Raw genomic sequence first — 25350 nt, 5'->3', positions numbered from 1 at the left:
GCTTGGCATGCTGGGCCAAGGAGGAGCTGGGCTCCCTCTGGATGTCCAGCTGTCCTTGGCCTGATTTGCTCCACCCTGGCTCTCGTGTGTCTGCACAAAGCTGCTGCTGTGTGCAGCCAAGGCCAGGATCTGGGCCCCCTCCCCAGGTTACTTCCAATTTTCACACCTGGATTCCCTTTCCCACAGCCTTGAGTATCTTGATAATATTTTCTTTCTGGCCTCCTGGGTTAGACCTCATCTCTCAGGTTTACTCTTATTTCTCTGGGCCAGGAACCTGGAGCTGTCTCCCAGTAGCTGAAAATAGTTAATTCAGCACTTGCCAATGTCACAACCATGAATTTCTGACTGTGTCCAGGCTCCTGCCACTGCAGCCCCCAAGGGATGCTTTTCCTGACTGTCCTCTGTGATCTCTAGATGTTGGCATCCCACATCTGGGCATCTGTTGTGCCCAGAGCATCCCTGCCAGGGTTAGACTCAAGAAGTTTCTGTGTTGCCCCATGCAGAGCTCTGCAGAGCTGGAGCACCCCTCCTGGCAGCCTGTCCCAACCCTCCCACATGCCCATCCCATGCTGCCACCCCTCAGCTGCCATCTTTATGGTCATGTTGTCTGCCTGGCAATGTTTTCCCCATCTGCTTGTTCCTGGAAGCCCTTCCAGATGAATCTCACAGCACCAGAAGATTCCCAGATGGGATGACTAAAATAAAGTCACATCCATAGAAGGGGACACTGGTGCCTGAGGCACAGCCCAGATCTCCCATACCTCTCTTCCCTCCAGTATTGATCACTCTTGTGCTTCAATGCAGTTGGGCAGGATGCAGAGCACCTGGGGCATCCCCAAATGTGACACACCACTTGCTTTGCCCCAAAATACTGGCTGGAAAAATTGAGGTGAGTTGTTGCTCACAAAGAAGAGGAACCCCAGGCTAGTCATGGAGCCTGCTGTGCATGTACAAGCTGGAGAAAATGTTTCTTACTCATTCTTTGCCTCCCCAGGAGCAAAGTGGGTGGTGTGGGGGAATCAGTTTCTGCCCTGTGCTGTGGATTCATGTCAGACATCCCCAAAAGCCCATCCCTCCACTGTCTCCACTGTGTCCCTGTCTTTCCCAGTCACCAAGACCTGTCACGTGGATGCTTCTACACACACTGGGACTGTCACCAAAGGGGTCACTGCCCCCGTTGCACTCCTGCTGCCCTGTGACATGATTTATGGGACATTTCCCCACCTCACTCATCCAGGGGATGCTGGGACCATGCAGGGCGTTCCTCCTCATCTTCCTGCCTCCGTGAGCCAAGGGACAGCCACGTGGTAGTGTGTGTGCCTGAGCACACGTGTGTGCACTGATGAGGGGAGGGGGATTTCACGGGCTTTTAAAAACAGAGACTGAAAGTTTGTGAGTAAAATGAAATAAATTTGTAAAAACAGTTCAGTGCATCTTCTCTGAGCTCTGCTGCAGGACCCTGGGAGAAGAGGAGCAGCTGGTGGGAAGGGAACTCCAGGGATCATCCCAACCCACTCCCTCCCATGTGGCTTGAGGCAAGGTTGTGTGGCCAAATCATCACTGTTTGGGCATTCCAGAGACAGGGATAAGTCACGTGTATACATCTGCATCCCTGGCAACCTGCTCTCCTTCTCTTCAGAGGTGACACAGAAGGTGAGACCAGGCAAAGACCACACCTAAATTCTGCTGCCTCTGCAACCCTCCCTTTCCTCATCTTGCTCCCAGCCAGGAGCCAGCGGAACTTACTGCTGTGCTTGCCCTCCCTTTCCTTTTGTTTTTTCCTCTCCTCCTGCCACTGCCAGAGGAAGAGCAGGAGAGTCCACCAGTCACACGCTGCTCTTTGCACAAACCTGCTCAAGCCATTCCCCTCCTGACATCTTTGAGAAACTCTTCAGTGCTGCGAGTGAGTCTGTGGGTGCTGGCTTCAATCATCATCTCCGGTGGATTACAACAGCTAGATGAGAAGATAAAGGCTTTTCTCTCCTCTTCTCTTTCTCATTCCTTCCTTTTTTGCTTTTACTCCTGAGGTCAGAGCAGTTCCCAGCCAGGAGGCATGGTGCTGGTGGGAGCCCTGTGCAGCCTCCTGCTCCTCTGCCTGGTTGAGGAGGGCATCAGCAAAGTGAGAAGATACTACATTGCTGCAGTGGAAACCAGCTGGGACTACACACACAGCGACCTGCTGTCCGTGCTGCAAGCGCCTGCAGGGTAAAGCTCTTCCTTTTGCAATTCTAGAGCCCTGTCCTGGGTGTTCTCCCACCCTGGCATGTGGCACTGGGAGCTTGGCTCCAGGCAGGCAGGTACATGGGGGTAACCTGGCAAGGTGGGTGCACTGAGCTGCTGCTACAGCTGGGAAGTCACTAAGTGCAACCCCTGATGAGGGACAGGTGGAATTGAGAGAGAGAGATGCAAACCTGCTCTGCATCACTGTTCTGCACTGTTTTATCTTAATGCTATTTGTCTAGGACCCTTTAAAGTCTGTGCTAGGAGCCACAAGCTGATTTTCCAGCCTGTGCTTGCTTTTCTGCTCTGCATCCTGGGGGCTTTGGGGAAGTGCGAGGGGAGATGGGCACCTGTGACTCCCTGGGCACTGCAGAAGAAGGTTGGCTGTGCCCCCCTGACATAAGTGTGAGCAGCAAAGGCTTTCCACTGTGTCTGCCCCCGGCAAAACCCAGCTTTAGTTATTTAAATCTTTGTGTACATTACATTGCTGAGGCTGTCATTTTTCCTCAAGGAAATGAAAATGATTTGTAGCATTTGGGCAAAGCGTGGTATTCATGCATAGTGGCAAGAAGGAGGAAGGCATGGTGGGTTTGCCTGTGTACTTTGAAGTAGGAAGGAAAAATGGGAGTTGCATTGCTCAGGCATCAGGATGGTGTTGTCTGAAGACACAGCTGTCTTGGACATGCATGGAATGTTCTGAGGTTGGCATGGGGAATGGAGCTGGATGGCTACACCCCCTGTGGATCAAGGTGTGACCATTCCCTCTGCCCTAGTTCCATATTCCCTTCCCCAGACTCTGCAGAGACTGTATCAGCCCATGATCCCATCTCAGACCCACAGTGGCCTGAGCAGGGAGGAGCTGTGGTCAGGCACTGGAAGCCAGGCTCTAGGGATGACCCAGGTCAGCCTGACTAGCTGCTGTAATCACTGTATCCCAGTTATGTTGGTTTTTCCCCTTTTGATTACTTCAGTAGGAAAGTTGCATCCAGCACCCCCTTTTTACGAATCCCCCCTGCCCTGCTTTCACTGATGTTGCCCCTCAGATCCATTAGGCTGTGCTAGAGCTGATGACTTCCCTCACACTGTTAATTTAGCCCTGTGGCTTTCCAGTTCAGCACTGGCTTTATGATGCACTAGGGCACAATTCCTGCCCCTGGACCGACTCAGGGACTCACCTGGGGATGAGTGGGGCATTGGCAGGCAGTGTGAGGGCAGTTGTCCTTCTCTAAAAAGGGGGAAGATAACACTGGCTGTCTCAGAGGGACTTGCTGGTGTGCTCCAGCCTGGAGAGGCAGAGAGCTCCTGGGCAGTGCAGCTGCTGGGGAAGCTGATGGGAACCAGGGCTTGCTTCTCATGGCTGTTCCCAGCTGCATGGTGGTGCCTTTTCCCTGGCCCTGCAACCTCAGCCCAGTTCCCTGCTACAGAGGAGGGCACAGGAAAACAGCCAGGCTGGATATCAGGGGCATGCAGGAGTGAGCCAGGAAAGTGTGGGAGGCAGAGCTGCCCCTGGAGCTGGGCTGTCCCTGAGCTGTGTCTGTGCTGCCTTCTGCTCCACACCTCAGTGTAGCAGCATCTCATGGCAGCTCCCAAAGGGGCAACTCCAGCCAGGACCTCCAAACCCCTTGTATGTATCCAGGGATTTCTCTGGCATGTTTGTAGGAAGCTCTGTCAAATTAATGGGCTACAACACACCAGGCCAGGACTGCTCACACCTTCCCCATGATTTCAGTTTCTCTTCCTCCCAAGCACAATCCCACCACAGGATCAGAGCCAGGACCAGCACATCCTGCAGTGGCTCCAGGGATCTCAGCTCAGACATGGAGCTGGTGGACACGTAGCCGCAGCTCATGTCTGAGTGTTTTGGCAGTGCAGGATGTCTCCCAGCTCCAAGAGATGAACAGATAGTGTGGCTAACAATGCTGATCCAAGGTGCCAGAAACTTATCAGCCTGCCTCAGCTCTAGCTGCCCTTGGGGAAGGAAGTTCACAGGGACCCCAGTTACAGAGGACTGGCCAGAAGAACTTTGATCAGACATCCCTGGGCTGAACCCCGCCTGCTTGTCTCCTATGGGCCCTGCTCTGCCAGGACTGGGGCCCAGCACTAAGCCCTGCTGTCACTAAGAGCCCTCCCAGCCATGCCCCTGCATGCCAGCAAAATCCCCCTGGCTCCAGAGGATTTCTGCCTTGTTTACTGCAGAATTAGCAGGACCAGACCATCCTATCTCAGCCTGTGGGGTTACAGCAGCTGGGTGCCTATGGGGTTTTTGTGGGCTCCCATCCTGCTCTGCCCCTGGGGAGAAGGGACCCTGCTCTCCCCACAGCACCCTCCAGCTGCAGGTGGCTTCCAGCCAGTGTTGTGGATTGCAACTGCACCACCTATGCATTGCCTTTCCTAAATTTGAGTCACTCTGTCTCCTTCCTCTTCCACATGAGGAAGAGTTGCAAAGGGAAATGCTGCTCGAATGAAGGCTTAGTCAAAGCAGGACAGCAACACTTCCCTGTTTCTTAATTGGGAAGAAAATACCACCTGGCTTTTGGTCCAAGCAAAACCAGGCTGGAAAGGTCTGTCTGGTTACTGGAAATGGTCTTAGTGCTGGGGCTGATAAGTCAGTCTCCAAAATCCTTGAAGAAATTCATGCCTTTGTTATCCTGATAAATAGGCTGGATTCCTTCTGGAAAATGAATTTGTTAAGCTTCTCACAGATAGAAAGTGGCCAGTAGAGATAAGTGGGGTGTGAAACACATTCAAGGCTCCTTTATCTTCCTGCTCTGAAGTGTAAATCACATTTTGGGCAGAAAAGAAACCAATGTGGGGACATTGCTCAGACACAAAGCAAACTGCCACTTCCTGCCAGCAGCCCAGCAGTCTCTTTCCTGGGGAGGATGTGAGTTACACCTGATGTGATCTGATTGCCACACCTGAAGGTGCTGGGGCTGGGGTGGCTGCAGGGCAGAGGTCACCATGGCACTGCCAGTGCTCTGTCTCTGCTGCCAAGGTATCATGAAGCTGGACAAGGCACGAAGCAGGAGATGGGCAGCAATGCCTGCTGCTGTGCCCTGCCCCAGCTGCACCTGAGTCTGGCCTTGTGTCTTCTTCCATCATGACTAACACCACAACACTAATCACTGCCCTGCTGTCATCTGTATGCTGAGCAAAACATTCCCAATCATACCTGGGAGCTGTCAGGAAATCCAAAGGACACAGCAGGGTGAGCGATCCCTGGGGATTGCAAGCGAGCTGGTGGGAAGGGAAGGAAGAGGATGGATGTTGCCCATGCCTGGATGGGTCTGTGCAATCAGCTTTCCTTGGCTTTCCTTCCTCCTGCAGCATTTTGGGGCATGCAGGCCCACGTCCCCCCCCAGCTGGTGTCCCTCCCCGCTACAGGAAAGCTGTTTTTGTGGAGTACCCTGATGGCTCATTCACACAGCCCAAGCTGAAGCCAGCGTGGATGGGTAAGAACCACCTGCAGTGTGGGGAACTCCAGCAACCCTTGACTGCCGCCAGTCCCATCCTGGGTTGGCTGCTGGCTGCTCTTCAGCCAGGAGCAGGAGAGCAGCTGGGTGGATCCAGGTATGGCAGAGCTCCTGGGGGTGCAGGGGGCCTTGCTGGAGCTGATGCAGCTGATCCTGCCCTGATGCATGAGGGACAACCACCAGCTGGGCTTGTGGAAAGCCAGGACCCTTTGGGGCTTCTGGCAGGGTGTGAGCTGCCTGACTCCAGCTGCCTGACCTTATTGTCTTATCCCTTCAGGCCTCCTGGGCCCCACCATCCGAGCAGAAGTCCATGACACAGTGGTCATCACGTTTAAGAACCTGGCCTCCCGCCCCTACAACCTCCACGCCGTGGGGGTGTCCTACTGGAAGGCATCGGAAGGTGAGCTGGCAACATCAGGGGCTGCAAGCCTTGTGTGGCACCTCCTGCTCTGCCACCTGCCTGCCAGGTGTTCATCCCTCCCTCAGCCTGCTTTCCATGTCCCTCTGCAAGGACAGATGGTCACAGAGATGGCCTAGCTCTGGGGAGCAATGTGACCACGTCCAGCCCAGAAATGAGCTGAGCAAACAGTGCAGAGCAAACCTGGGTCAGGTATAGAGGTAATACACAGCTTAGACCTAAGGCTGGGTGCTTAGGGCAAGGACGACTGTGCAGTCCAGCCTCAGAGCAGGTGCACAGCCCAACATGTGAGTCTGGCACAGCTCTGCTACTGCCCTGAGACCTGTCACTGCCCGTGGGACTCACTCCCCTGGGATGGAGAGGGGCTGTGTTCTGGGTGGGAAGAAGGTGTGCTGGGGATGAGCCTTCAGTGACATCTGGCCATTTCTTTGGTTTTAGGAGCAGGGTATGAAGATGAGACCAGCCAGCCAGAGAAGGAGGGGGACAGGGTGGATCCTGGGAAGACACACACCTATGTCTGGGAAATCCAGGAAAACCAGGGCCCGACGGCAGACGACTCAGCGTGCCTGACCCACTCCTACTCCTCCAATACCAACAGTGTGAAAGACATCAACTCTGGCTTGATTGGAGCTCTGCTCGTGTGCCGACCTGGTAAGGACTGCACAGGGTGGGGACAGACCACGTGCAACCATTATTAAAAGCAGAATAACCACAGATGCCTTCCTGAGGGTGAGCAGGGCAGTGGAGTCAGTGAGCTGTGCTCAGTGAAAGTGCTCCTGGGATTCAGAATTGAAATCCTGACAGCGCAAGGTACAAGAAGATGTGACTGGAGTAAGATTTGTCATCTCTGGCTGAGACATATCCTGGAGGTAGTTGTCCAGACCTGGAAATGACTGGGCACTGTCTGCAGGCTCCAGTGACTCACCAGGAGCAGCTTCTCCACTGAGCAAAGGTCTAAGGGGAGGCAGTACAAATTGACCTTTTGATGCCTTCTGGGGGCAGCTGCCTCTCAACCATGGACTTTTGGGGACTGCAGGACTGGAAGCAGGGCTGTTGCAATTTGAGACATGACAAAAGCAAACCACAGCCTGGCCTTGGTTTACCAGTTCTTGAAGAGCACAGAGGGAATTCCCTGGGTGGTTCCTGCTGACCTTTAAAGAAATCCATCTCATTGCATCTTGCAGGGACCCTGGCAAGTGATGGGAATGAGGGCCTGCAGAAAGAGTTTGTGCTGCTCTTCGCAGTGTTTGATGAAGGTAATTGCTGACTGAGTGGTGTCAGGCATTCAGCAGGGTCTGGGGCATTTGCTTTGCCATGTGTGTTCAATTAATGTGAGGACAGCTTCTCAGCACCCACACCCCCTCCCAAGGGTTATTGCCTGTGCAGTCCCCCCAGCCAGCATGCTGCTGGTGCAGTACTGCCACTTCTTCTCTTCCCCAGGTGCAGGGAGCTTGCAGCCCCCTCAGTTCTGCCATGCCATGCCCTGGCCCTGTTCCCATCACACAGGTTGAGGGGAGTCATTCCCTGTCATGTGTAGTGGTCATCCCTCCACCCATGCAGAGCCACGGCCAGGTGTGCTGTGCATTTCCACAGGCACCACACATGAGAAGGTTTATTTTGCTTTAAAATGCTCCCAAGTGAAAGCTGACTGCACTCTCCTCTCTCCACAGGGAAAAGCTGGTACTCTGAGCAGGGTTCCCCAGCAGCTGCTCAGCCCCAGGCTCACAACAGGACAGAGCTGCACACCATCAATGGCTACATCAATGGCTCACTGCCTGGTGAGTCCTGCTGGGACTGGGACACGGCTGGGGGGCATGGGAGCTGCTAGGAGCAGGGCTGGAGCCAGGTCTGTAAACCTGAGGTAGCTTGGGAAAGGATATAAGAAAAGAGATCAAGAGGAGTTTCCAGGTGATGGATCTGTTAGGCTGTGTTCACCTCAGAGGGGGTCTTATCTTTCAGCTCCTTGATCTGCCTTTCCCATTTACAGCAGGCCAGGAGCTGTTGGCAGCTGTCTCTGTTGCCAAGTGCAGCTGACTTCCTTGGAGCTCTTCAGGACTAATGCTGGTAGCAGAGTTTTATCTTTTGTAGCCCTGTGAACAAGGCTGGAGGTACATTTGGTTCTCATTAAATCACCTTCATAGGATTTTGGGAATAGAACCATGGAATCATTTAGGTTGGAAAAGACCATTAAGATCACCAAGTCCAACTGTAAACTTAACACTGCCAAGTCCACCACTAAACTATGTCCCTGAGTGTCCCATATACAAGTCCTGGGCAGCCTGTTCCAGTGTTTGAACAACCCTTTCAGTGAAGAAATTTTTCCCAGTATCTGACATAAACTTCCCTGGTGAAGCTAGAGTGATAAGGTCTTCTCTCAGACTCCTCTTCTTCAGAAGAGCAAAAGAAAAGGCTAGGTTTGATCTCAGCCAACACAAAAGTTGCTGTTTTCTGGTGTTCTCTGGGAAAAGATCCAGAGGTGCCTGAGAGTGAGGAATCTCCAAGACAAACTGGGAAACACTGTCAGGAGAGTCATTATCACCAGCAGCTTTGGTGAACCACATCCTAAAACCTCCCACTTGGGCCTGGCTATTCTCCAGCAAAAAAAAAAACAAACACCAAAGTCTCCTAAATTCCCTGCCGTGATGGGTTCATAGAAGTCAAGAACTGAGGAAGCCTCATAGTCAAACACCATCTCTGCACAGTGGGTTTTCCCTGGAGAAGTTATCCACCTCCACTCAGCATCCCCCTGCTTGGATGCAGGACCTGGCACCTGGGAGGTGTCGGATGGAGAGCTGGAAATGGAGAGCTGAGGGCCTCAGGATGGAACCTCCACCCAGTTTCCTCCAGGCCCTTGGGATCTATTCCAGACACCTCTGCACTCTGCTAAAAGCGAGCGCTTGATGCTGGATTTGACTTTGGTTGGCCTGAGCGTCCATGAACTTGTTATTCACTTCCCTGCTAGATTACAGAGCCCTTCAGCACACATCAGTTTCTCCCCAGGAAAGTATTTTTACAACCTCCCCAGGAAAGTATTTTTACAACGCAGTCAAGTTCTTTCCAATTTCCTAAGCACACTGAGCTCTTTGAGTGACTCTGAGGAAGGAATTTTCTCCAGCACTCAAATAATCCTGGTGACCCCTCTCTGCCCTTTCTGGTATTTCAGCTACTGCTGAGGATGTGCTGGAGCCCTGCTCCAGATGCAATGTTTTAGTATCAGGCTTGCCAGTGTTGTGATCAGACAAATGACTCTCCTGTCCAGTGCCAAGTTTCCCTATTTACAGAGTCAAGGAGCACATCTCTCTCTTTTGCCACTGAATCCCACTGTGAGCTCCTACCAGCAACCCTCCCAAAGTCCCCCAGACTCTAAATCTAATCTTGTCTCAGGGGGATGGTGTGACCTGTGCCTCTGCTTTGCTCAGTCCACATTCATGTGTGATTTCTCTAGCCTGAGGCCAGCAGAGGAGAAGGGGACTGTACCAGACTCTACTCTACTCTACTCTACTCTACTCATGTCAGACTCTGAGTCTACGGCACCAAGAGTGGGGACAAGGGCTGGGCACAGTGCTGACTCCTGCTTTCCTTGTCCCCTGGCAGATCTCACACTGTGCCTCAAGAAGCAGGTCCACTGGCATGTGATCGGGCTGGGCTCTGGGCCAGAAGTCCACTCCATCTTCTTTGAAGGCCACACATTCCTGGTGAGGAGCCACCGTCTCAGCAGCCTAGAAATCTCCCCTGCCACCTATCTCACAGCCCAGACCACGCCAGGAACAGCTGGCTGGTTTCGGATGTTCTGCCAGATACTGTCCCATCAGCAAGGTAACCTGATTTTCCAAGAGCTGGGGGGAAGAGCAGGTCAGGGGGTGGCCTGGGCTCAGGGTTCTGTGCAGTGCTCCTGCTCCCTAGTGTTACATCCACCTGCAGCCTGGCCATAGCAGATGGCATGGGTTGATCCAGGTTGGTCCAGTTGATGGGAACAGTAGTGGAGAAGGTTTCTCCCAGGCTGGGCTTGGGTGGGTGCCTGCCTGTATTGGCACATCAGTGTGACCCTTTCTGCCTGCCTTGTCTGAACCCAGCTGGCATGGAGGCGTTTGTGAAGGTGGAGGAGTGTCCTGAGGAACGCCTGCTGAAGATGGGGAAACAGTTAAACGAGCCAGAGGACCTGGATTACCCTGAGGAAGATGAGCAAACTTATCATGTGATCCAAGCACGCTCTTTTGCCAAAGACAGGCCCATGACCTGGACTTACTACATTGCAGCTGAGGAGATGGACTGGGACTATGCCCCTGTGAAGCCAGTGTCTCTGGACAGGTGAGAGTGGGCATGTGTGCTCATGAGGCTGCTCCTCAAGGCAGCCCTGCCAGCTCTTCCCCTTTTCCCCAGAAATTGCTTTTCATTCTGCCCAACCTGGACAGTTTTGTTCTTCTTTATTAACACTAACAGCATGGATGCAGGACAAGACTGGTTTTGGAGAGGCCATGGGAAGGCAGCACCAGGCTTTGCTCCATTTTACCAAATGCCCTGCAGAGACATTTGTCTCCAGGGCATTTATCTCTCTGTCACCAAGGTCTCTGGAATCAATCCCTTCTGAGCAGACAACAACTCCTGGTGACCTTCTCAGCCATCTGCCAGGTCCTTGGATGATGGAAGGTCCTGCTCTGTTTCTGACAGTGTCCTGCATGTGGCCATTTGCTCTTTCTCTGCTTTGCCTGCAGAAACATGGCGAGCTTGTACCTGGAGCCTGGCCCACAGCGGGTGGGTTCAAAGTATAAGAAGGTGGTGTTTGTGGAGTATGAGGATGCAGCCTTCAAGCAGCGCAAGGTGTCCAGCCAGCAGGACAAGGGAATTCTGGGGCCTGTCATCAAGGGGGAGGTGGGAGATCAGTTTAAGGTAAGAGCAACACAGCTTTCCACTGTAAAGGGAAATTTCAGATGGTGCTGTTCCTACTAATAGCTCTTGGCTTGTGGCTGAGGTCTGACTTTAGTCATTCAGGTGCTCTCTCATGTTTAGCAATGTTTAAAGTTCACTGGAAAGGCAGATGGTACTGGCAGCTTAAGGTAAATACTCTCAGTAAGATGCACAGGATACGGCCCAGTCCCTCTGATTTGACTTCTTTGCAGGTGTCTTAGGACCTGTGTGAGTTCATACATGACACATGACATCCAGCACCTTCCTCTGAGGCAGGAGTGTCCTCTCATCCTCTGCTCTTCTCCATCTGTTTGCTGTTACCTCACAGCACTGGGGACTGTCACTTTTGTCTCCTGAAGTGCCTCTCCTGACCACTTGACTTGTCACAGCTGGGAGGAACGGGATGGTTTCCAGCAGCTTCACATTTCTGCTCCCTCCCTGGGGTTCCCTGTGCAGTTGTGGGCATGTGACAGAGCTATTTACAGAAATAAAGGAAGGGCTTCCTGCAGTGAAGTGGGGAGCACTTTAAAGCTCTTGATTGCTGTGCATACCTAATGTCCTGGTCCTCTGGGGCCTGGATTGTTGGCCCTCTTCTGACTCATGTGTAAAGTAAGACTAAAGACAGCAACTTTCTCTTTAATAAATCTAATATTTTCGTGCCCTCCTTAAAACAGACACCTCCCAGAACAATGGACATTATAGGCTCATCACAGACAAATTGTGGTTTCTTGTATTCTGACTTTGTGATCCCAGACATGTCTGGGTCCCTCCTGTTGATCACTGGCAGGTAACCAATCCCTGGGCAGTGCTGTCCAGTGTTTCCCTCTCTGCAAGGACACTGAGAGCAGCTTCAAGGGCTTACAGTGATCAGAAAACACCAAAACACCAGAAAACCATGATCAAAACACCATTCCTGCTGCCTGTCTTCGTTTCAGATCGTGTTCAGGAATCTAGCCAGCCGACCCTACAACATCTACCCTCATGGCCTCACCAGCGTCGGGCCCTACTATGCCATGAGACGCTCACAAGGTAAGGCAGGCCATGGGAACTTGGGGTACCACCTGGCCACGGCCATTTTTCTGGGCCAGGAGAGTTTCCTGAAGCTTGTGGCAAAGACTAGTTGTCCATTCATCCAAGCACTTGAGCTCTAAAATCCCAGGGATTGTGCTGATTCTAGGTTCATGTTCCCATTGGTGCCATGTAACTCTGTCTTTAAGGAGAGCTTCAATGATGAGTGGGACAAGGGGCATTTTCAAGCAGGGAGCTGGGACCATGTTAACTGGTCCATCCTGGAGGCCTCCACTTTCTGACAAGGCAGGAACCATCCTGGTGGTCCTGCCTGTGTTTGCAGTTTACTTACAGCCCTCATTCCCTGGGTTCCCTCTGACCTGCTTTTGTGTGGGGGTTCACTGTGATTTAGACTCTCCTTCTTGCAGCTTTCTAGTTTTTGCTCTGGGGTTGTTTTTTTTCCTCCGGGTTTCATTCCCAGAACTGCTTTCACCCCTTGTTACTGTGCTCCCAGGACCATGACTTGTGCAGGGCCATCCCACATCCCACCAGGATCCTGGGATGGGCATGGGTGGTTCCCTCTGCAGCTCATTTGGTCAGGAAACCTGTTTGAGCTCTTTTTAAAAAGTGGGATCACCCCTTGCAGGAGCAGCCCAGACATAACTGGTCTGCTCTTGGGTTCTGTGTTGCCAGAGAAAGATGTGAAGGATATTGCTATTGCCCCTGGGAAGTCATTCACCTACAGCTGGAGTCTCACCACCGAGGATGGCCCAACGGAGGCAGATCCTCGCTGCCTCACTCGTTTCTACTACAGCTCCATCAACCCCATCCGGGACACAGCCTCAGGCCTGATTGGGCCCCTCCTCATCTGCTCCAAGAAGTCCATGGATCAGAGGGGAAATCAGGTGAGTCTTTCCTTTGTTGCCTCAACTTCTAGGCTGAAAGGCTGGAATAACTGTGGTGGGTGAATATTTAAGTAAACCCAGATTTGTCTGTCCCGTTTTCTTCAACCATACCAGCAGTCCTAATGCCTTTGCCTTCCCCATCCTCCCTTGCATGCTCTCTTTTCCCCAAATCTGCACCCTAACTCCTGTGAAATAGCAATAAACTTCTCCATACACCCATACTGAGACCTGACAGCTACACTGGGCACCAGAGGTGCTCTGATCAGACCAGGAATAATTTCTTCCCTCTCTTTTCCAGATAATGTCAGACAACATGAAGTTGGTGCTGTTTTCAGTCTTTGATGAGAACCACAGCTGGTACCTGGAGGAGAACATCAAGAGGTTCTGCTCTGATGCAGCCCATGTGGATACCCAGGACCCCCAGTTTTATGCCTCCAATGTGATGCACAGTGAGTACTCAGCCAGGGGGTCCCTGCAAAGCCCCCACAGACACAGGCTCATCCCTGCCCCAGGGAGTGAGCAGGGGATACACAGCAGCTCAGCAGCCATGGAGGGAATTTGGTCCTGAAATGTTTCACCCCTGCCCTCTTCCAGCTATTAATGGCTTTGTATTTGACAACCTGCAAACAAAACTCTGCCTGAACGACGTTGTGTACTGGTATGTCCTGAGTGTTGGGGCCCAAACAGATTTCCTCTCCATCTTCTTCTCTGGAAACACCTTCAAGCGCAACATGGTCTTTGAGGACGTGCTTACTCTTTTCCCATTTTCTGGAGAAACAGTCATCATGAGCTTGGAAAAGCCAGGTTAGTGACATGGGCTATTCTGTCAACCATGGGCTTGGCACCCCAGCAGAGATCAGTGAGCACTTCCAGCCAGTTCTCTGATTGGTGCCCAATTCCTTTAGACAGCTCTGAGAGCAAAGGGATCCACAGCCTGCTAGAACACCAAAGTGAGAGCAAGTGGTTAAATCTCTCAAAGCTTAAATCAAAGAAATTGAATGACGGTATTTTACTTAATTAGCAGGGTGTGTTAAGGTCACACATGCTGCCAAAGCAGTAAGCTGGCTGCAGTAACATGAGCCTGGTGGACATTTGCAGTCTTGGCTACAATCTTGGAGGTCAAGGGGAGTGGCAGTGCTCTCCCTGCTGTGGGTTCAGCTGCTGGTCATGCCGTTTATCTCCACATTTCTGCAAGGACAGAAACCACAGCCACAAAAAAGTCAGAGAAAATATTTGCTTCAGAGTTTAGTTATATTTCCCCCCACTCAGCACTGTTTCCTTAGAGCTGTCAAACCATTTCCTCACTCCCAGAGAAGACACAGGATTTACCATGTGGTTGCAACACTGATATGAAGGTCATGAGCACTGCACCCCGAGCCAAGCTGTCAGGGTTTGTAGACTCCCCAGGAAGCTTTCTACAGCCCAGCCAAGCCTCACATCCGTTTGAGCTCGGATTCCTCTGCTTCCTCAGAAGCAGAGCAGCAGCTCAGCCAGCAGCAGGTGGCAGCTCTCTCCAGCAGAGCCCAGAAATCACACATCTCACCCTCTCTGCTGGGAGCAAACACACTGGCTGGCGATGTGAGAGAGATGCAGCCTTTCATTTCTTTCTCCTTCAGTGGCAGAGCTGTGGTGACTGTCTTTGGGAGAGAGGTGTGTTTGACAGCGCCAGCATGTCTTTGGGGGTGGGTTATGGTGACTGCTGCTGCTGGAGGCTCCGTGGGTTCTCACTGCATTAACTGCTCTCATCAAGCTGTACTTGGGCCCTCACAAGTGTGTGTAGCTCACTAAGCTCTGCCAGCCCTGCTGATGGTGCTTGTAAGGCTCTAATGTTGCCAGCAACACTGTGAGTCTGGCTGTAAGACACTCTAGGGACTATGAAAGCATGGAGTCATTACCATGAGCCAGAGGGCTGCCTGAAAATACAGGCTGCACTAGCAAGGGAGCAGCATGGGAATGGCATCTCTTCCAATTTCCCACTGAAGTGGGCTGATGGTGTCCTTTTGGCCTCTCTTGGGACAGGTGTGTGGACGCTGGGCTGCCTAAATCCTGATTTCAGGGACCGAGGGATGCATGCCAAGTTCATAGTCTCGCAGTGCCCGTATGAGCAATACAGTGATGGGGATGATTATGTGAATCCTGATGGGGAGGAGGTGGCCTTTGAATTCCAGCCCAGGGGCTTCTCTAAAAGAAAGAAGTTGTGTGTGAATGAGCAACTGAACAACATCACCTCTTCCAGAAATGAGATAGAGAAGACAAGATTGTGCCTGACAGAACATGGGGCCCTCCTGAGCAATGGCAAGATTTCTGATCCCTCTTCCAATGGCACATCAACATTTCTAGAAACAATGCCAAATCCACATGATATTTCCATGTCTCCTCTGCCAGAGACGAGCTATGACCCAGTGTCCTATGAGTCCTTCCTGGAAGATGAAGAATTGTCAAAAATCACCAGCCAGGATGAAGGGTTTGGAGCAGTCCCACCTGGAGAACACGTGGGGAGTGTCAGTGGAAGGGTCCATGGTACTGTGAGCTCAGAAGATCAGCAATGGCTGCACCAAGCCACAGCAGCTCCAGGAGATGCTCTGGCAGGAATCAAAGAGACAAACATCCCAGAGCAGCAGGAGCCAGTAAAAGGAATGACAGTCCAGTCTGGTGGTAGGATAGAGAACCTGGAAGCAGAGCCTCAAAAGACAGCTACTCATGCAACAAGCTTGTGGGACTCCATTGCTGATGCTGCTGGCAAAGCCCCTCTTCAGGAGAACAGGAGCTCAATTCACCAGAATGATCTGGAGCACAACCTGGCACTTCAAGATGTGTCTTCACAGGGTAATGAGGACAAGCTGCTAAAAGGGGCTGATAAAATATCCTTTAAGCTGTATGACTCAGAGGGGACAATCGGTACAGCCCTGTCTTTAAGTATTGATCACAACTCTTCCTCCACATTGAACAATCCTTCTCCAGATGAGACAGATGATAATAGGACTTCTCATGCTGTGGTTCACAGTCATGCCATAGGAAGCAATTATTCATCAAATAACCTAGATGCTAGACTGGAAAAAAGGCCTCACAAAGTGATTTCACAAGGCTTTTACGAAACTTTTGAAGAGCAAAATGTTTCTTTGTCAGACAAACCTATACCAGGTGAAACCATCACAGAGGAGAGCAACTCCTTGCCTGCGAAAAGTGGCACAGAAAAAGCCAGTGGACTTGCCAAAGGCCTTCCAGACACCACCTTTGCAGACACCAATGACCTTGAGCCACCCAGCTATGTAATGACAGAAGAGAGGGATGAAATAGTTTTGAAAGAAGTGTTTCAGGATGCTAAGGAATTAGCAGAGCTGGATGGTATTGCCTTTTCTGAATCAAATGTTGTGACCAATGACACCAGGCCATTCCCAAATGGTTTCTTAAAGAGCTCTGAGCAGTTCCTGAAACACAGAGTTACAGCCAGAAGCCCTGACTGGAGACCTGAACAAGTCAGGTCACTGGAGAGCAGAGATTTGGGTCTTTCCAACACCAGCAGCAGAGAGCCCCTCTCTGATGATAAGAGAACAGAGCAGAGTGTGGCCAGCCAGCCCCCTGAGGCATCAGTGAATAAGGAAGCCCCAAAGGAAGCCCCAAAGGCGTGTGGACCTCATTCCCCATTTTGCATCACACGATTCAAGAAGAGGTCCTTGGTATCAAGTGACACCTTGCCTGGTGGCAAGGTGATGCCAGCGCCACAAAGCCTGGAAGAAAGATCCAAAGTAGTTGAGAGGAGGCTGCAGCCAGGCAGGGATGCTGTACAGGCTGATGGGATGTATCCTGAGGGCAGGCTGAGCACAGCCAGAGGGGTGCAGGGCAGCAGGGACGGGGCTCAGCGCAGCAGACGCTCCCTGCCCTCACAGGGAGCACTGGGGACAGGACCAGCAGTGGCAGAGAGCAGCTCAGAAAGGCAGGTCGCTGCTGAGGCTGCAGACCCGGCCTCAAACTGGGACCCAGGCTCCCCAGGGGCTGTGGTGAACATGGGGGACTCGCACAGCCCAGCTGTGGCAGAGCTGCAGCCAGGCAGAGCTGCAGTGTGGGGAGCTCCTGGGAGAGAGCAAGCTCAGGGGAGAAGCCACATGGAGGAGGAGACAAACTCTGTGGAGCAGCTGGGTCAGTCCATTCCTGAACCTCAGCAGCTCAAAGCCAATGCCACGGAGGACCATGTGCCTGGGAGAATGTCTGGGCAAAGCCCAGAAGGAATATCTCTGAAATCAGCCATCAGAGAGAACTGTTCACTGTCTCCAAGTATTCCCCCTCACAACAAGAACAGCACCAAAAAGCCAGAAGAGTATGTGCAAGACACTCCTCACAGATGTCAGGTGCTCAGCAGGGAAGATATCCTCAGAGAAATAGGGAAGACAGAGAGCCAGGGCCTAGGAGAGCCCAAGGAAGATCGGGAAAGCAACAGCACAGCTGGGGAGAGGAGCCACGTCCCAGGACTCAGGGAGGAACTGGCCCTGAACAATGGGACACATTCCAGCCCCTCAAAGACTGCCAAGACAGACTATGATGAGTACAGTGACACAGAGCAGACCATGGAGGATTTTGACATGTATGGGGAGGAGGAGCATGACCCACGCTCCTTCCAGGGGGAGATCCGGCAGTACTTCATTGCAGCAGTGGAGGTGATGTGGAACTATGGGGACCAGAGACCCCAGCACTTCCTAAAAACAATGTAAGTGTGATTTTCCTGCATGCATTCCTCCTGCACTGCATGGCACGGCATGGTGCATGAGATGGCATGTCCTGGCAGGCAGGACCACAGTTCTGTACCAGTACAACCCAGCCAAGCAGTCCAGGGGAAGGATGCTCCCAGCACCTCCCCTCTCCCCAGGAGGTTTTAAACCTCCAGAAACTTTGAGCTTCCTTGCAAGTTGGTCAGGGATGCTCTGGCTCTCTATCCCCCTGACCTGTAACAACCCTGCCATGGCTGTCCTCACTGTGGGACAGTGTCACCTGACTGACCTAACTGGCCCCCCTGCAGGGATCCCTGGAGGAGCAGGGGGAAGCATTCCTGGCAGTACCGCAAGGTGGTTTTCCGAGAGTACCTGGATGATTCTTTCACGCAGCCGGTGCAGCGGAGAGAGCTGGATGAGCACCTGGGCATCCTCGGGCCCTACATCAGGGCAGAAGTTCAGGATGTCATCATGGTGAGTAGAAAGTTCCCAATTCCTATAAAACCATAAATCCCCCTGTTGTTGTGGGAGTTCAGCCAGAGGGAGTGCTGAGGTGGGCCTGCAGGCTCTGCAGTGCCCATGGGTTAACCTTCAGAGTTTGGGGACAGGAGCTGCCCTGTTGGCATGTGAATGGCACCAGACTGGGACTCAGAGGGGCCTCAGTGGCTGGAGGAGTGGGCCAGCAGGAACCTCAGAGTGTTCAGATGCAAAGCCCCGGACCTGAGACAGACCCAACCCCTGCAACAGCATGGCCTGATCAGCTCCTGGGCTCCGTGGGTAGGCTGTTGGGTGAAGGGATTGCAAAAAAGGATAGTGAGCTAAGCATGGCTCAGTGCAGCTCTTTTAGGTGCTCTGTATGAGGGCAGGCTTGGGCTCCCCACAGTACCAAACTCCTTCAACACCTACCCTGAGAAGAAGGTGAAAGGCTCAGGACTTGTGTCCCTGGAGAAGTTGCCCAGTTTTCATGGAAATCTCCACCAGGATGGATGCAGCACCTTTGGGCTCAGAGACAGTAGTGTAGCTGACCTTGCTTCCATTGAGCAGGCAAAAGGCCTCATCCTGCTGACATGAACCCATGATGTGCTTTCCACCAGAGATTGCACTGCACAGCTACAGCTTGTGCTTCAGCAGGGGTTGGTCACTGCATGGAGACCAGCTGGAGGCCTGGAAACCAGGGACACCCTTCCCACCAGCTGGCTGGACCCACCACCAGGGTCCAGAGCACTGTCAGCATTGCTCCCTCACACATTCCACTGCTCTGCCTTCCCTCTGGTGCAGGTGACGTTCAAGAACCTGGCCTCACGGCCCTTCTCCTTCCACTCCACTCTGACAGCCTACGAGGGCACAGCACAGCAGGGTGGGGTGGTGCAGCCTGGTGGCCTCCAGAAATACACCTGGAAAGTCCTGCCCCAGATGGCACCAACCACGCAGGAGTTCGACTGCAAGGCCTGGGCTTACTTCTCCAACGTGGACCTGGTAGGTGGGAGTCTCCATGGGGCATCCCAGGAAGGGGAGGAGGGCATGCTGGTGTCAGTGCCTCCTCCTGCTGGGTGGCAGCCCCTCATTTCCTGGCTCCCTGGCAGGAGAAGGACTTGCACTCAGGCCTCATCGGGCCACTGATCATCTGCAACCATGGGGTGCTGAGCTACGTTTCCAGGAGGCAGCTGGCTGTGCAGGAGTTCTCCCTGCTCTTCACCATCTTTGACGAGACCAAAAGCTGGTACTTCCCGGAGAACGTGGGCAGAAACTGCCGCCCTCCCTGCCGGCTCCAGCAGGACAGCCCTGACTTCAGGAGGAACCATTCCTTCCACGGTGAGGCTCCTTGCCCTTTCCATCCCACAGCCTGTATCAGGATGGGAATACCCCAGAGCCTTGAGCCCCTCCTGACTGCTGCCTTTCCCAGCCATCAATGGCTATGTGAGTGACACCCTGCCTGGTCTGGTGATGGCCCAGCAGCAACGGGTCCGATGGCACCTCCTGAACATGGGCAGCACTGAGGACATCCACTCTGTTCACTTCCACGGGCAGCTGTTCAACGTCAGGACCAGCCAGGAGTATCGCATGGGAGTCTACAACCTTTATCCTGGTGAGAGGCAGCACGGGCACCGTGCACCCCCTTGGCCAGGGGGTGGCCAAGGGGAAGTTTCTGTGGAGGAATACCATGGAGGGGGAGTGGATCTGGACTGTTCTGTCCCTGTGCTTGCACAGCACTTGGCACAGTGGCATCCCATTACGGGCAGTAAATCTGCTCTGCTCTGCTCTCCATTCCTGGCCAGGTGTCTTTGGGACAGTGGAGATGTGGCCCTCACATGCTGGGATCTGGAGGGTGGAGTGCAAAGTGGGAGAGCACCAAGAAGCTGGAATGAGTGCCCTCTTCCTCGTGTATGACCTGAGTGAGTGGTTTTCTTGCACCCTGACCCGTGTGGGCACACACACAGCCACGACCAGTGTGTATTTGAGCTTCCTCCCCCACATCTCTCAGCATTTCTCTTGGGGTGAGCCAAGTGGGATTTCTGTGTTTTCACTCTGAAAAAAAGTTGCTTCTTCAGCCCTTGCCAGCCTGCACAGCCCAGCAGAGAGCAGAGTCAGGGACACAGCTGGGGTGAAGGCTGGGAGGCCAGCTTCATTGGCCTGCAAATACTTGCTCCAAGAGCTCTCCTTTGCCAAATCTGAGGGCCCCTGGACCTTCCATAAAATGCACTTACCCAAGGAAGTGTATGCATGGGCTGATCCCTGCCTGTGCTGCCAGTAAGGTACAGTGCCCAGCTGCCTAGCCATATATCAGGAGGTAAACTGAGGCACAGAGCAATGACAGGAGGCAGTGAGTGATGCTGCCTGACTGCAGGTTGGTCTGATAGAAATAGCTCCAAGAGCAACTGCAAAATCCACAGCAAACCTCTGATTCCACCCCAGAACAACATGTTTCTAACTCACCATAAGTAAGGACTGGGGAAGTGATGTGGGAGAGTAGTATTTTATCACACTGTGACAGTCTCTCTCCTGTTTATAAAAGAATATTAAATGTCAGCCAGAAAACGTTGCCATAAGTTAAAAATCCACTTAAGATTTCAAATTTGCATTTTCCCCGGGAGCATTTGGCATGCAGTGGAGATGCCAAGGAGTGACAAGTCACTAATAATAATGGTTATTATAAGAGACAAACATCCCTGTGCTCAGAGACCAGAAGAGACACAGAGAGAGACAGGGGTGTCAGGTAGACTTTCCTTTAGCAATGTGATATTTGTTTTCAAAAGATGCTGCCTAGTAACAAAAAGACCCAGGAGCAAGATGTGGATATAAGGAAGAGACACTTGTCAGCACTGCTGGGACATTAGGACATGGGAATGAGAGGTCATAGACTCAGGGAAAGGAGTTTGGCAAAAGGCTGCTATGTCTGATGCTGGAAACTCTCTGCTCTTGTCATGGGGGGTGTGAGCAAGAACTTCCAGCTATCCTAAAATCCAGGGATGGATGTGGAAGCCTCTGAAACCTATCCCTTGGTATGACAGAAATAGACCCGAGAGCTCCTGGAGGCTTGCAAACCTCCCTGAGCCTGAAGGCTGCTACCCAGCCTAGACTTTTGTTGTCTAACCAACTGTCCCTGGTTTCTGTTCCCTGCAGACTGCCAGAATGCCCTGGGTATGGCCTCAGGTGGCATTGCAGACTCTCAGATCAGAGCCTCGGGGCAGTATGGTGAGTAGCTGGAGGGCAGGTGGGCTCAGGGCAACTTCAGCCAGCAGAACTCACATGTTTGCCTGCCCAAGTTCTGCTGCACTGAGTCCCTGGTAGTGGAGTCCTTCCCCCATCCGTGCCCATGTCAGCATCCAAGTCAGGACCTGGAGCCTTCCCACATGGCTGGCCGATTGTGCCAATGCTGTGCCACCCTGTGTGTGGCTACTAAACCCCAGGGTGATCCTCAGCCCAATGCTGTGGATGCACCTCTCACCACCTCAGGCAGCAGCAAGGGCCAGCAGCAGCCTTGTGTCTGTGCTCTCTCCTTGCAGGACAGTGGGCTCCTTACCTGGCCAGGCTGTACAACACTGGCTCCATCAACGCTTGGAGCACCGACCGCAGCAATGCCTGGATCCAGGTAAGAGGGGCCTCGTGTCTGAGGCACCACTGGGGGCATTGCAAGGCCATGCTCATGGATGGGCAGTGCCTCCCCAGCTATAAACAGCCTTTCCTGCTGTTTCCTCTTCCCTCTGAGAGGGGAGCACTAAGATCCTAATGGCAGCTGCTCTGCTCAGGCTGCTGCTGGCCTGACCCCCATATCCATCCTCAGTGCAGCAGAGGAATCACTTAATGGTCCAGCTGCAGCACTGGATTGTGCAAAAATCCTCCAAAACCCAAGGCAGAACAGCTCACCTCTCCAAACAGCTCTCCCCTGCTCACTTCCAGCTGTTGGCTGACATGTGCCTTTATGAACAACTGTTTTAATTACTTTCATAACCAGTGCTCAGTTATGCCAGAAGGAAGCAAGTTTTCAGGTTTTTGGGGCATTGCCTGAACATGGCTTGGGTTTTCCATCAGAAGTGAATCCCTGACTTTCATTCTCAGGTGGATCTTTTGCATCCCACCATTATTCATGGCATAAAAACCCAAGGGGCCCGGCAAAAGTTCTCCAGCTACTACATCTCCCAGTTTGTTGTGTTCTACAGCCTCGATGGGAGAAGGTGGAAGACCTACAAGGGGAATGCCACGAGCACACAGATGGTAAGGTCAAGGGTCTTGAGCAGAGTGCTCTCCCCAAATGGGGTGTCTTGTGGTGAAGAGGGCTGGGGAGCTCTGTCCACAAGGCAGAAACCTCCTGAGCCCCTGAGATTAGGGCAGGAACCGAGACCATTCAGTACCAGGTGACTGAATCACAGATCTGCAAGGGACTTGCTGTCTCATCTGTCTGATTTTAAGTTGTCTGAGCTACCTCTTTCCACCATCCCAGGTGGCTGTGAGATCCACCTCTCAATGTTATGTTGTGTTTTACTTAGAGCTAGGCATAAGATTCTACCTGAGTATCTTTTTTGACCTCAAAGGCAAATTTGCCTTTCTAAAAATATTGTGCAGACGTAGATGATTTGGAGAATCTACAGTTGCTAGAAAAAACCCACAACCTAAATATGTAAAAGCTGATCAATCCACTGGGAGAAGAGTAGCCAGAAAAGCCTCCATTGTGTGCACCATCTGTGGCTACAACTTTTCCCAGGTTCAAATATTTGAGGACTGACTTTTTTCCTTATTTTTCTCACCCTTGTTTGGTGAAAATATAAAACCAAGTTAATTTGCACAGACCTAAAGTTCTTCTTCTCCTTTTCTTTCTCATTGGCCCACTCACACTTCTTTGGCCTGAGCCTCACCTCAAATCATTTCCCTGAGCTGTCATTTTTGTGTGCCAGACATAAACGTTCTTCTCCCCAGTAATCCTTGTCCTGTCTATCTCTCTTTCCACTGGTGCAACAATCCTTTTCCTCCCTTTCCCTGCAGCTGTTCTTTGGAAACGTGGATGCAACTGGAGTGAAAGAGAACCGGTTCAAACCCCCAGTGGTAGCTCGGTACATCCGCATCCACCCCACCCACTACAACCTCCGGGCCACGCTGCGCATGGAGCTCCTGGGCTGCGACCTCAACAGTGCGTGCCACCCTCTCATCCCAGCCACCAGAACTGGCCTCTGCTCTGCTCTGCCCTGCTCTGCTCTGCTCTGCCCTGCTCTGCTCTGCTCTGCTCTGCCCTGCTGGGGTGCTGAGCCCCAGCTCCACGTATGCCAGGGCCCCCAGGCAGTTATGGAGGAGGAAGGAGGGAGCTGGAGATGGCACTGAAGTGTTGAGGGAACAAAGCTGGAAAGTCTCATTGTGGTCGTAGAGATAAAAATCCCAGAGGGAGAGCCTGGGGCCAGCTCTCACCAGCTTTTTTACTGAAGTACAGGAAACTTCCAGAGGCAGCTAAGCTGATATATGGGGAGCTGCTCCCTCAGTTTGGGGGAGCAGCAAGCAAGCAGAGACTGATGCTGTTGGCTTTTAGTCTGGTTTTCCAGTAGAAGGTGAGATGGCTCTGCTCAACAGTGCAGCTTGGGGAAATGGTGCCCTGGGATTGTGTCTTTGGCTTTGCACACCTGCTCTGCAGCAGCTAAAAGTAGCAGTGGCTGTGCTGTCAGCCCATGCCCCAAACCTGCCAGCTGGCTCTGAAGCAGCTGTGCACAAGCACACCTGATCACACAGATGCAGGGTATCTCCTTCCCAGGTAGTCTTGTCCTCCCCCTGGAGACAGGTTCTCCTTATGTTTCCTTACACCAGAAATTCTTCACATTCCTCTTAGATAAAATCTCCAGGGAGAAAGAAGGTGGGAGTAGTTTGTCAGAACCATGCTGCACACAGGGGCCCCAAGCAGAGCAGGGACCATGGCACTGCAGCAAGGCACAGAAGAACTTGTAACCAGGGCAAAGGCACGCAGGGCAGCTGGAGCAGTGAGCAGGCAGAAGGCATCTCCATGGTGGGTCTGTTCTAGCCCCCGACAAGCATTGCCTCTCTCTTCCAGGCTGCTCCCTGCCCTTAGGAATGGAGAACAGAGGGATTCCTGATGAGCACATCTCTGCATCCTCCCACAGTGCCAACATCTTCTCCAGATGGACACCAGCCCTGGCCCGCCTGAACCTTCAGGGCAGGACCAACGCCTGGAGGCCACAGGTAGCCTGTGTGAGGAGATAGGCAGGCAGCTGGGAGCCCAGCAGGGTCTCCTAGTCACTTCCCCTAGTGTGGGAAGTGTGCGCAGCCACATGCACCATGCAAGCTGCACACTCACTGCCACACTGATTTAGCACTCAGCAGCTCCAAGCAGATGCCTGGTAGGACAGGTGAAACAGGGGGAAGTGCAGGGCCAGCTTGGCTTCAGCTGCAATGACTGTGTCTTTCTCATTGCTGCTGGAGGCTTGAAGGCAGTCTGTCCTTCCCCAGAGCAACAGCCCCAGAGAGTGGCTGCAGGTGGACTTCGAAGTAACCAAGAAGGTGACTGCAATCATAACCCAAGGTGCCAAAGCTCTCTTCACCCAGATGTTTGTGAAGGAGTTTGCTGTCTCCATCAGCCAGGATGGTGAGCACTGGAGCCCAGTCCTGCAAAATGGCAAGGAGAAGGTAGGCAGGTCTGCTCTGTGGCCAGAGCCCATGGCCACCCCCAGGGCAGCAAGCACAGCCCTTGGCAGCAAACATGCTCTCAGGATTTCTCTCCAAGAGCAGTGAGCCAGGCTGCGCTTCTTCCTTCCTTAAAGCATTCCAAGGGGTGTTTGTCTGGGTTGATCCTGTCCTCACTATGCCAGCCAAGTGCATGCCTGGTTTCTCTCTCCTCTCCAGGTTTTCAAGGCAAACCAAGACCATCAGAGCACAGTGAGGAATACCCTGGAGCCCCCTCTCTTTGCCCGCTATGTGAGGATACACCCCCGCCAGTGGCACAACCACATTGCCCTGCGAGTAGAGTTCCTTGGCTGCGACACTCAGCAGGAGTACTGATGGCTGCAGGCCCAGGAAGAGACACTGACAGCCCAAGGACACACATCCCACCAGGCACTGAGCCCTCCCCAGGGCTGGAGCCATCCCTCCAGGGGCCTGGCTGCCCCTGCTGCTGGGGAAGAGAAGGGCTGCAGAAGTGGCTGGGTCATTATCTGCCTTTTCCTGTGTCTACCAGATGCCATATACTCAGATGTAATGATGAAGAATTAAACAGTAATTTTCCAGTA

The 25350-nt window shown here is 52.7% G+C and overlaps 1 protein-coding gene across 1 annotated transcript; it reads left to right on the top strand.

The window, feature by feature from the left end:
- The first annotated feature begins 1997 nt into the window (after window positions 1-1997).
- Window positions 1998-25350, top strand: F8 (coagulation factor VIII). The gene is made up of 26 exons (XM_059859358.1): window positions 1998-2205; window positions 5548-5672; window positions 5971-6093; window positions 6550-6762; window positions 7296-7367; window positions 7782-7889; window positions 9706-9927; window positions 10185-10419; window positions 10824-10998; window positions 11952-12045; window positions 12718-12929; window positions 13228-13378; window positions 13524-13733; window positions 14949-17631; window positions 17941-18106; window positions 18911-19108; window positions 19216-19444; window positions 19536-19718; window positions 19909-20025; window positions 21254-21325; window positions 21637-21722; window positions 22190-22345; window positions 23111-23255; window positions 24159-24307; window positions 24575-24751; window positions 24968-25350. Exons 1-26 carry the CDS (start codon window positions 2054-2056, stop codon window positions 25121-25123), a joined length of 6609 nt encoding a protein of 2202 aa, XP_059715341.1. The 5' UTR covers window positions 1998-2053; the 3' UTR covers window positions 25124-25350.

This window comes from Haemorhous mexicanus, chromosome 14, assembly GCF_027477595.1.
Source record: "Haemorhous mexicanus isolate bHaeMex1 chromosome 14, bHaeMex1.pri, whole genome shotgun sequence".
NCBI lineage: Eukaryota > Metazoa > Chordata > Aves > Passeriformes > Fringillidae > Haemorhous > Haemorhous mexicanus.
This window is presented reverse-complemented; position numbering and strand designations above follow the sequence as displayed.

What these genes read in the sequence shown, in the direction of transcription:
- F8 (XM_059859358.1), top strand. Translation starts at nt 2,054, where the DNA reads ATGGTGCTGGTGGGAGCCCTGTGCAGCCTCCTGCTCCTCTGCCTGGTT. An exon ending in AGTCTACAACCTTTATCCTG is followed by an intron (nt 19,719 to 19,908) that starts GTGAGAGGCAGC and finishes ATTCCTGGCCAG; the next exon opens with GTGTCTTTGGGACAGTGGAG. An exon ending in GCAGCAATGCCTGGATCCAG is followed by an intron (nt 21,723 to 22,189) that starts GTAAGAGGGGCC and finishes TTTCATTCTCAG; the next exon opens with GTGGATCTTTTGCATCCCAC.